The 11,756-nt window shown below is 38.4% G+C and overlaps 1 protein-coding gene across 1 annotated transcript in view; it reads left to right on the forward strand.

Moving 5' to 3' along the window:
- The first annotated feature begins 3,795 nt into the window (after nucleotides 1-3,795).
- BCL2A1 (BCL2-related protein A1) overlaps nucleotides 3,796-11,756 on the forward strand; it is a 17,610-nt gene continuing 9,649 nt past the window's right edge. The window contains exon 1 of the mRNA XM_006888246.1: nucleotides 3,796-4,215. Coding sequence (XP_006888308.1) covers nucleotides 3,796-4,215 — 420 coding nt within the window. The remainder of the gene's footprint in view (nucleotides 4,216-11,756) is intronic.

Consider the following 11,756-nt stretch of genomic DNA (forward strand, 5'->3'; position numbering starts at 1 on the left):
ATTGCAACTTGAGGCTTGAATTTGTTCTTCATTTCCTTAAGCTTAAGTAATGCTGAGTAAATTCTCCCCTATTGATTTTTCTGACTCTGGCTTTTTGCACATTTCATTATAATACTTTGATTTGTCTTCTTGCGCTACCCTTTGAAATCTTCTGTTAAGTTCCTTAATTTCTAGATTTCTTCCATTTGCTTTGGTTTCTTAAAACTCTAGTGCAATATTAAGAGTCTCATCTGATATCCAGCTTGGATGAAAAAGAAATCTATTTCAGTCCATATATGGATGGAGGGGGAAAAATGGAAATAAATTTTTCAAGAGGTCTTGAATTATCTACTCTTTCCCCCATCGGCCTTCTGGCAACACCAGCTCTTCAATAAACAGAAAGAAGCAACCAGCAAGCAGGGAGGGATATGGTTGCCCACATTCCCCGAGTATGTGCTAATTGCCTTAAATGTCATGTTCTCTGGTGGGAAGACTAGAAATCCACCCTAAATGTGCAGTGCTGCTTGTAGCCAATAATTTATCCAGCTCTACCAACTGTCTCTCGGAATTATTGTCAACCCAAAAAGATTGCAATTTACAGGAGATCATCCTCTTACGAAGTCACACTCATCTAGGATGAAGAAATGACTGGGAAGCCAAGTTCCTCAAGAATCTATGATAGGACAATGGGAAGCTAATATTGAGTAAGCACCTGCTTTGTGCCAGGCATGGTGATGAGTGCTTGATAGAGACCATTTCTTTTAATGCCACATCAGCTCATATTTATCACCTCATTTTGTCCTTTAAGCAAATATCTTTCTTACAAAGTACACACACAGAGTAAGAGGAGAATTTGCTAGGATTGAGCTTAGATATGCAGCCTCCAAGTCTAGTGTTCTCTCTTGTCTCACATTCTCTGGTCCAAACATTGGACCTGATTTCTAAAAAAAAAAACAAAACACCCTCATTGCACTTGAGCAGGAGCCAACACATAGCTAACCCTCTAGGAGCTTTTCAGAAGCTGTAAAGTGCACAGGAGGAGATTGTCCATCTTTTATCTAAGCAGCAGCCATTGGATTTGAACCACCTACCTTTGGATTAATAGGCTTCATCTTTCATACTTTGAACATGTAGCTAGGTGAAACTATTCCTTAGAAAGAGATATCGTATGAACAAAAACTTCTCCAAAAGAGTAAAAAGGGAAGCCATCAACTGGGAAAAAGTATTTGGTAATGACATACCAGATAAGGGACTTATATCCAGAATTTATAAAATACTTGAGCACCACAACAAGATAAAGGTAAATAATCCAATAGAAAAATGGGCACAGGATATGAACAGACACTTCACCGAAGAAGACATTCAGATGGCTAACAAGCACGTGAAGAAATGTTCAAAATCCCTAGTTCTAAGAGAGATGCAAATCAAAACAACTATGAGGTATCATCTCACCCCAGTCAGAAGAGCAAAATTTAACAGAACAGCAAACAATAAATGCTGGCGAGGTTGTGAAGAAACTGGAACCCTTATTTACTGTTGGTGGGAATGCAAAATGGTGCAACCACTGTGGAAGGCAGTATGGCACTTTCTCAAAAAGTTACAAATAGAGATACCATTTGACCCAGCAATTCCACTACTGGGAAGATACCCCAAAGAGACCATAACTGCCATTCAAGCAGATATATGCACACCCATGTTTATTGCGGCTTTGTTCACAATAGCAAGGAATTGAAAACAACCTAAGTGCCCATCAACAAACGAATGATAGAGAAGCTGTGGTATATTCACACAATGGAATACTATGCCCTGAAAAACAAGGAACTCATGCAATATTATTCAAAATGGATGACTCTGGAGGACATTAGGCTGAGTGAAATGTCTCAGTCACAAAAGGACAAATACTGCATGGTGCCACTGTTGTAAAACAGGACTGACATCGGGGTTGGGGGGAGACTGAGAAATATGGGTTCAATAATGTATACTGCATTGAAACAGATGAGGGAGAAAACTGTTTGAAAGGAATATGTGATTAGGTATTTTTGTCATGACAGGAGTCTAGAGCAAAGGCTACATGGTGGAGTGGACCTGGGGGAGGGTTTGTAAAACAATGATAGAATTTGTCTTTTACTTTTCCAAAAGGATAGTGTACTAGGGGAGATGGTTGGGAGGGGAGAAAAGTGCAACAATGAATGAATGGAAATCCAAAGTCTCTGTAAATTTTTACTGAAATTAATAATAAATTAAAAAAGGCATCATGCTTAGAAAGATAGTCAGTGAAGGAGAAGAAGAACCCTAACAATATGGATTAACACTTTGACTTCAGCAATGGGCTCTTGTGCCTCAGAGCTCATAAGGATGGCACAGGGTGGGGCAGTTTTCAGGATTGCTATTCACAGGGTCGTTATGAATCATACTCAACTCAATGGCACCTAACCACCACCACCACCACCACTACCACCACCTTTGGATTGGCAGTGCAACTTCTTACTGACTAAGCTCGCAAAAATTTGTTCTATCAAAAATTCTAGAGTAACTGAGTGATGCTATGGATTGATGTGTGCACATCTAACTGTTGTTGTTGTTATGTACCATTGAGTCACCTGCAACTCATAGTGACCCTACGTACTACAGCCCTAAACCCTGCTCTGTCCTGTGCCAATCTCACTGTCTCCGATGCACTCACCCCATTACTCCAGTCACTGAATCAATCCAGTTCATAGAGCGTCTTCCTCTCCTGTGCTGTCCAGCCACCCCCCCCAAGCATGACGTCCCTCTCCAAGGGTCCCTCCTTGCAACATGTCCAAAGTATATCAGACAAAGCTTCAGTATCCTTGTCTCTACGGAGCAGCCTGGTCCTAACCTCTCTGCCTATGGTTGAGGAATCCTGGTGGCACACTGCATAACATACTGGGTTGCTAATGGGACGGTCAGCAGTTCAAATTTATCAGGCATTTCATGGGGCAATGATGAGCAGCCTGCCTCTGTAAATACTACATACTCAGATACCTGACTGAGGGTGGACATGCGTTAGAATCTACTTGAGGGCAGCGGGGTTGTATCTGTCTGTGGTTCTAAATTCACTTGGGCATGGGCAGTCTTTGTTAGGCTGTAGGACAGGATTAGTATAAGGCATATTTTGAGAGGCTCTCTTTTGAGATAGAAAAGGAATTACACAAAATAGGGAACAAAGAAGAACAAAGAAAAAAAGAAATAAAAGAGATCCCAAACTTTCCTCCAGAGTTGACCCAGAGTGAGCTGTTCCCTGAAATTAGCACTAAATTCGGACTTCTGGCTTCCAAAACTGCCAGAAAAGAATTGTTTGTTTATTAAAGCCATCCACTTGCAGTATTTCTGGTACAGCAGCACTAGGACAAGAAGTGATGACCAAAGGGAGAGATGTTCTTCTCCTTTTCCCAGATCACCCTGACTCAGAGCAACTGTGAGAAACTCTTGTTCCCTGTTCCCTAAGGGTCTCCACTCCAAACTGGTGAAAGTGTTCATGGATATTTTCTCACCACTGGGCTGTGTCTAAGAGTTTAATGCTGAATAAACTACTTAGAGGATGAGGAAGTGGCCTCTCTCTTTGAAACATTTTCCTCTTTGGCCCTTTAAACTTTCTCTTTCACCACAGCCTACGCATGTAAGTGATTAGGAGGAAGGATACGATAAAGTGATGCAAACAGAAATTCCACCAGCCTCCAGATATCATTATGTGTCATACATAAGCCACCAAGGTTTCTGAGCTCGTGCTTTAAATTGCCTTAGTACTTTCCAAGCAAACCAGTTCAAGACTTTGCTCTGCACCAGGCTGGAGTCATGACTGACTGTGAGTTTGCTTATATTTACCTGCTGGCCCAGGACTATCTGAAGTACGTCCTGCAGATACCACAACCTGGAACGGGCCCAAGCAAAACGTCTAGAGTGCTACAAAATGTTGCTTTCTCCGTTCAGAAAGAAGTGGAAAAGAATTTGAAGCCATGCTTGGACAATTTTGATGTTGTTTCCATAGATACTGCCAGAATAATATTCCACCAAGTGATGGAGAAAGAATTTGAAGATGGCATCATTAACTGGGGACGGATTGTGACCATATTTGCTTTTGGAGGTGTTCTCATCAAGAAACTTCTAAGAGAACGAATTAACCCAGATGTGGATACTTACAAGGAGATTTCTTATTTTGTTGCTGAGTTCATAACAAATAACACAGCAGACTGGATAAAGCAGAATGGAGGCTGGGTATGTGTTACAAAAATACTTTTTAACATGCTTTGTTGTGAAATAGCAATTAATAGACTCTTTACTGGTAAATTTTTAAAAAACAATTACTTCAGGAATATCTTTTCCTTGGGTGGTTTAGTTTCATTTTTAACATTACGAACGTTATTTTCTAATTCATTTTCAGCTCAAGGAATCCAGAACTTCATAGCTATAAAATGCTCGTCTTTCAGTTTCTGTTCTATGCACTTACAGCATAGTGCACTGTGGTTACTAGTGAGATTCAGTGCTAATAAAGAAATTTTCTAACACATCTTTAGAAAAGTTCAGATTCTCACTTCTAGGACTCAGTTTTACTAAGATTTTCAGGAGAATCCCTACTTGTACGAATGTCTAATTTCTTCGGCTGCTAATCTAAAGGTCTACCAGGAGCTTCCTCAGAAGAGAGGCCTGGCAAACTATTTCCAGAAAAAAGTAGCACTGAGAACCCTGGAGAGCTCAGCTGTACCCTGACCCACATTTGGTTGTCATGTATTAGCACTGATTCTGTAAATGCTTTTTGAAAAGAATGTCATGACAATACAGAATTAATATAGACATATTTGGTGTTATAGTGAACAATTTTTGTGTTGCAAAAACATTGTGTAAATTCTTGCGAATTCATTACTTACTAATAATTTCCCCCTCCTGTTTTCTAATATAATAACAATGGAGGTCTGGTGGCCTCATGGTAAGGAGTTATGTTGCCAGCCAAGTGGCAGGTGGTTTTGGATCCACCAGCTGCTCTCAGGAGAAAAGATGAGTCTTCTCTTCCTGTGTTATTTACAGCCTCTGAAAACCTGAGGTAAGGCCAGCTATGAGTTAGTTCCAATTTGATGACACATAACAGCAATAACAAGTAAAACAAATGCCTGACTTTTAAAGCTTATTGATAGTTTGATCAGATATTATATTAGATATTATAATTTTAATTAATGTTATCAAACAAAATGTTGATTGATTGCAAAATTATTTGTAAACGTTCATTTAAGTAAAAAATATTTTTTAAACATCCAATAAAAGAGTGAGTTCTTATATTGTTGTGTGCCGTGGAGTTAGAACTGACTCATAGCTGACCCTCAGCAGGTTTTCAGAGGCTGTTCAAATCATTCATAGAGAGGTTGTTCATCTTTCTCCTGTTGATGGATTCGAACCTTCTGCCTTTGGATTGGCAGTGCGGTTCCTTATGCACTAAGCTGCCCTTGGGAAAACCCCCCTACGTTATTGATTTTTTTTTTCTTTAAAAAAAATTATGTACAGTGACTTAGTAACAAAAACATCCCAGCAAGGATCTTGATCAAAATTTTTTCAAATAAAAATTTGCTTCTTTATCAATTCTTTTTACTCAGTCTCTTAAAAAGCCAGTGCCACGTGGGGGTCTAGAGTAAAACTCTTGTTGGTTTAGTGGATAAAAACATACCCTAGGCATATGTTTTCCTTGATGTCAACATATACTTAATGTGCTTAATTAATTAATGTACTTAACATGTACTTAATTTTAAAAAATTCTTTAATTACATAAGTTACATATGAACAAATTTGCTTTGAAAACAGTTAAAAATTCATAGACAAGCACATACATTCCCATAGACCACTCTCCAAGATTTGCAAACAAAATAATGGCTATTGAATATATTTTTTCCACCTGTAAAACATACCAATTGAATATATTAATAGAAAGTAGGCAGAATACTTTTATGTAAATATTTTATATGTATAATAAAAGCAATATGTGGTACTTATTCTGCAATTGCTTTAAAAAGCCCCCAAGTCAAAACAGTTTTTGTTTCTTTTTTAATTTATTTATTTTAATGAAAAAACAGGTTTTTTTAAAAAAAAATCCTTCATGTTCTCTTTTATGTAAATGCTATTGACTATCTAGCCATTCTAGATGATGGATATTTAGGTTATTTCCAGTTGGCTATCACAAACAATAGAGAGTTCTTGTGGCACCCAGGGTAAAGAGTTGCACTGCCCATCCAGAGACAGGAGGTTTGAATCCACCAGCTTCTTCAAGGGAGAAAGATGGTCAATCTTTTGTGTGATTTGCACCCTCTGAAAACCTGCTGGAGAATCAGCTATGAGTCTATGCCAACTCTATGACACCTAACATGAAGGATCAGAACCAAGACTTCATTGAGTAGCTTTGTCTATGTTGTCCCTGTACATCTGTGTGTTTCTCTGGGGTGGGTAATAAGATACAGAGCTTCTGAAATGGGGTGCATTTGCCCATTTTACTTATTTTCCTAGGTTTTTGCTCTCTAACATGTTGCTGCAAACAGTTGTACTTGACAACTAACCTACAGGTTGGCAATTTGAACCTACTTAGAGACACTGTAGCTGCCTGATGATCTGCTTCTAAAAAGAATATAATAAAGAAAATCCAATAGAGAAGTAAACATAAATATTTTAAAATATTTTACAGAATTGACTGGACAGTCAAGCTTGACCCCCTTCACCAAAATTACATTTGTCAAGTTACATTTACATCAATAGCATTCCCTCCCTCCCAACCAGCTGTTGTTAGGTACCAAGTTGAGTATGTCCCCAGCTCATAGCAACCCCATGCAAAATGGAACAATGTGAACTATCCCCGGGGGCAATCCTGAGCCATTTTCTATGATGGGTTGTGGATCATTGTAATACTTAGAATTTTCATAGCCTAAGTGGAAGTAGATCACCAGAACTTTCTTTCTTGGCTGACTTAGTCTGGACACTCTCTTAAAATGTGTACAGCATCGTAAGAAAATATGGTAACCGTCAGGTGGCAGATATTTAAAGAGCACATTGGCCAGCAATTGAACATAGTCTCCTACGCAGAAGGGAAGAATTATGCCATAGAATCTTCCACTGCTTCCTCTACTGAAAGTTAGCAATCTGTCACATCTCCCCCAAATTATTGGGTTAAACAAATGATATCTTGTTTTAATTCATAAATTCTTACTAGTGAGATTAAGCATCTTTTCATATGTTTACTGTTCATTTGCAATTCTTATTCAGAGAACTCATTGTTTACATCTTTTGTCACTTTTCCTATTATTTTGTCTTTTGCTTATTAATTTCTAATATTTATTTGACTATTCTGTTGTGGTTGTTGATTGCCATTGAGTTGAGCACAACTCATAATGACTCTATAAACAAAAGACCTAATGCCTTTCCATAACTATTGGTTTTTCTCCAAGTTCATAGGGTTTCCACAGGCATGTGGTTTAGGAAGTGGATGCCACCCTTGCTTCCAAACCTGTTTTACAGCTGGGAGCTCCACCAAACACTGTCCACATTGAGATACCATTGAGAATTTGATACCCCAACAGCACAAGGTTCAGCAACACAGCAAACCCAGGTTACTTCATACAGCATGTTGAAAAAGAGTCATACATAAAGTGGAAAAATGTTCCTCCAGATGTAACAAACTAGTCTCATTTAGCAGTGGTTAAGTGTTGTCAAATTGAATAATACCCACAGTAATCCTTGCACGAAAGACCTGAACTCTGTTCTATAACTAATATAATTTCTGTATGCTTATAGAGTTTATAGCTACATTTTTTTATATATGTTGCAGGTATATATTCTAGTTTGTCTTGTAAAACTATTGATATGTCTGGTCATTATATTGATATGTTGTTGTTTTTAAGTGTCATTGAGTCATAAATGACTCATAGCAACACTATGAACAAAAGACTTGAACACTTTTATAACTTTCATTGTTTCTCCAAGTTCATAGGATTTCCAGAGGCAAGCTCTTTCAGAAGTGCTTCCAAGCTTGTTTTAATCGGGGAGCTCCACCAAACGCTGTCCACCATGGGTAACCATTATCACATTTGACACATGAGTGTCACAGTGTTTGGCATCACAGCAACCACAAGTTACCTCTGTACAGCAAATGGACAGACCAGTGTTATGCCACTTAGAAGAATGCTTGACAAAAAACAATAAAAACCAGGCTTGAGAGCCACAGATTAAAATCACCCACCTTTGGCTTGGTAGCATCACTTTCTATCCACTAGGCTAACAGAACTTTCTCTAGGACTCACAGCAATTCTATGAACAACAGATCTAACCCTTGCCCTATCCAACACCATCCCCACAATCTGAGACTTGCGAGCCCATTGTTACAGTCACATATAATCATTATAAATTAATAACCTTTCACCTAACATCAATTGCCTCTTGTGCATTCTTTAAGATCTTCCTGAACAACAGGCCTAATGCAATCATTCCTCTTTCTCAATTATCCTATCCTTCCTGAAACTCACCATGACTTGGGCCTAGGTGAAGTATGTGAGATGCTTGGTCATATTTCCTTCCGGTTAACTACTGAGAACTGATGGAAATTTCCACGCACTGCAGAGGCTTCAGGTTAAGGCAAAATTTCCCTCGGGCGGAGCATCACAAGAGGGCCTTGTGAGGAAACATGACTTTGCAAGCTCTGAATGTACTTGGACTGTATTCTTAATGCCTACCACTGTACTTGTAATAAAAGGCAGTGAATAAATGTCACTGAAAAATTCTTTGGCCTGTACTCATCTTTCAGGTTGGTGTTATCTTTAGGTGCCATGCTTACTACTTACTATTTGTAGAGACACTGTGTATAACAGACTGGAACCTTCCCTATCCCATGCATCCTCATGACCTCTCCCATGTTCAAGGCTGTTATTGCAGTCACTGTTTCAATCCATCTCATTGAGGACCTTCCTATCTTTCTCAGACTCTCTACTTTTGCAAGCATGATGTCTTTTTCTAAGGACTTGCCCCCTCCTGACAACGTGCCTAAAATAGGTGAGACAAAGTTTCACCATCCTTGTATCTAAGGAGCTTCCTACTTGTACTTATTTCAAGACATTTCTTAGTTTCTTTTGATATTTCATGAGATATTCCATACACTTCTCCAGCACTGCAGTTCAGAGACATCAGTTCTTCTTACTTTTTCCTTATTCATTGTTTAACATGCACAGGGAGCAACTGAAAACACCATGGTTTGAGCCATGTAACATATGTACTCTTTAGTACTTTAAAGAGGTCTTTGATAGCAAATTTTCCCAATACAGCAGGTCTTTTGATTTCTTGACAGCTGCTACCATGGGTGTTGATTGTGAATCCAAGCAAAATGAAATCCTTGATAACTTCAATATTTTCTTTGTTTCCCATGATGCTGCCTATTGGTCCAGTGGTGAAGACTTTTGTTCATAGTGAAGGCTATAGTCTTTGATCTTCTGTAGTATGTATTTTAAGTCTTACTGCCTTTTAGTAAGCAAGATTGTTTCATCTGCATACTGCAAATTGTTGAATAGTCTTCTTTAAGTTCTGATGCCATATTCTTCTTCATATGACCTAACTTCTTAAATTATTTGCTCAACATCAAGATTAAATGAGCATAGAGAGAAAGTACCCCCTGACAAAGACCCTTTGTCTGTGTACAAGTTTTGCATGAGCACAATTAAGTATTCTGGAATGCCCGTTGTTCTCAATGTTATTCATAGCTTGTTCTACTTCGTATAGTCAAGAATACACAAATAAACCTCATTCTGGTATTCTCTGCTTTCAGCCAAGATCCATCTGACATCATATCACAATGATATTGCTTATTCCTTGGCCTCTTTTAGGCACATGGCACAATCATGGTAGCTGGACCTAAGCAGAGCACAGAAGTGAATACACACATGTGCTTGCATTCTCTCTTTCTCTTCACATAGTTCTTTTTTTATTTGCTTCCTCTTATGTAGTTGTGAGCTCTTTACTCTTACACCTGAATATCTCAAGTTGTAGATGTGTTAGAAACACTCTTTAAAATGTCATTTCAAAACAATTTGGTTTTCTTTTTCCAGCTCACATGTAACATTGATTCTTAGCAGCAGTGCTTTAAAAAACCCTGCAAAACCTAAGCATATCCCACTTCTGTCAAGCTAATTTTGCCTCACGGTGACACAGAGTACAAGGTTTCCAAGACTGAAAATTTTTGTGGAAGCAGACTGCCACATTTCTCTCCCATGCGGAGCAGCTGATGGATTTAAAACACTGACTTTTATTAATAGTCCAACAATTAATACATTATGCCACTTACTCCCTTTGCCATCTAATTGGAACTGACTCATATCTGAGTTTTTTTAGCTGTAATCTCATGAGATGCAATTGCCCTGCTTTCTTCCATAGAGCCTCTGGGGGCTTCAAAGTGCCAGAGAGGTGCTGCCTTTGGGTCAGCAGTGCAATTCCCTATGGGCTCTACCACCAGAGCTCCCTATTACACAACCAGGACAGGGTAAAGGGTGTCTTTTTAGAAAGATGACATTGGTGAATCTGATCACGTGAATGAATTTATTCTTAAATAATAGCATAATTACATGCCTACAGTAGCAGAGACATATAACCCATAGGAATAGGGAAGGGTAGAAGAGGCATTTTACAACTTTATTTTACACAAGTAACACATTCTTGCTTTTCATCATTCTAAAAAAATTCTTAAAATTCACTTATTGTAAAAAAAAAAACAAACCCAAACTCACAACCTGTTATCCTGTCTATTCCCCATTAATTCATTGCTGTCAAATTGATTCTGATTCATAGTGACCCCATAGGACAAGGTAGAACTGCCCCACAAGATCGTCAAGGCTTTTCATATCTATGGAAGCAGACTGCCTCGTGCTTCTCAGAAGAGTGGACAACTCAAAGATACACGATGGCACATAAAAAAAACCATCTCCTACTATTGGCATGATATAAGAATGAAAACTATGTGGTTTTGAGTTTCCCCCCCAATACAGTTTCTTTTTCTTTACCCATCTATCTCTCTAGAAAGAGGGAAGAAAGTGCCCTGGTGCCATTGTGTTATGTGTTGAGTTGCTAAATGAAAAGTCAACAGTTCAAACTTGCTATCTATTCTGTTTCTTTGAGTCATCTGAGGTGCTGAAATGGATGATCTCTCACAAAATCCGAGAACTAGTATTATTCCTCCAGCATTTATAAGTAAAGAGTGGTTCTTAAAATTATTAGAATGTACTTAACGTGAAGTTTGTATCTTATTACTTAAGATATTTCTTCCTCTGGAGCCAGGTGACTTTCCTCCTTCTTTCCCTTTTGATAAAGCGTTCTCTTATCCTGTTCTAAGGAGTGGAAATAATAATAGTCGATACTCAGCTCTACATGGGAGCAGTCATGTTTGTTTAATCTACCTCTGTATATTCCATGTTTAGTATAGGGATTATTGCATAGAAAGAATCCAACAACTATTTATGGACTAAAATAATGAACTACTATGAATAAAGATGCAAAAATCCTTAACAAAATTTTAGCCAATAGAATCCAAGAACACATAAAAAATAATTCATCATGGCCAAGTGGGATTTATAACAGGTATGCTGGTCTGTCTGATACTTCTCTCAATCTAAACATTCAGATTAAGACAGACTAGGCAGAAGGATTGACCATTCACTTCTGAAATAGCAGGCCTCTGAAAACCCTATGTACAACAGAACACACGCAGAATAACAGAAAGGGCAACTGAGGTGGAGCTTTCAAGTATGGAAATA

Source organism: Elephantulus edwardii, unplaced genomic scaffold (assembly GCF_000299155.1).
Source record: "Elephantulus edwardii isolate Elephantulus edwardi_28Jun2011 unplaced genomic scaffold, EleEdw1.0 scaffold00066, whole genome shotgun sequence".
NCBI lineage: Eukaryota > Metazoa > Chordata > Mammalia > Macroscelidea > Macroscelididae > Elephantulus > Elephantulus edwardii.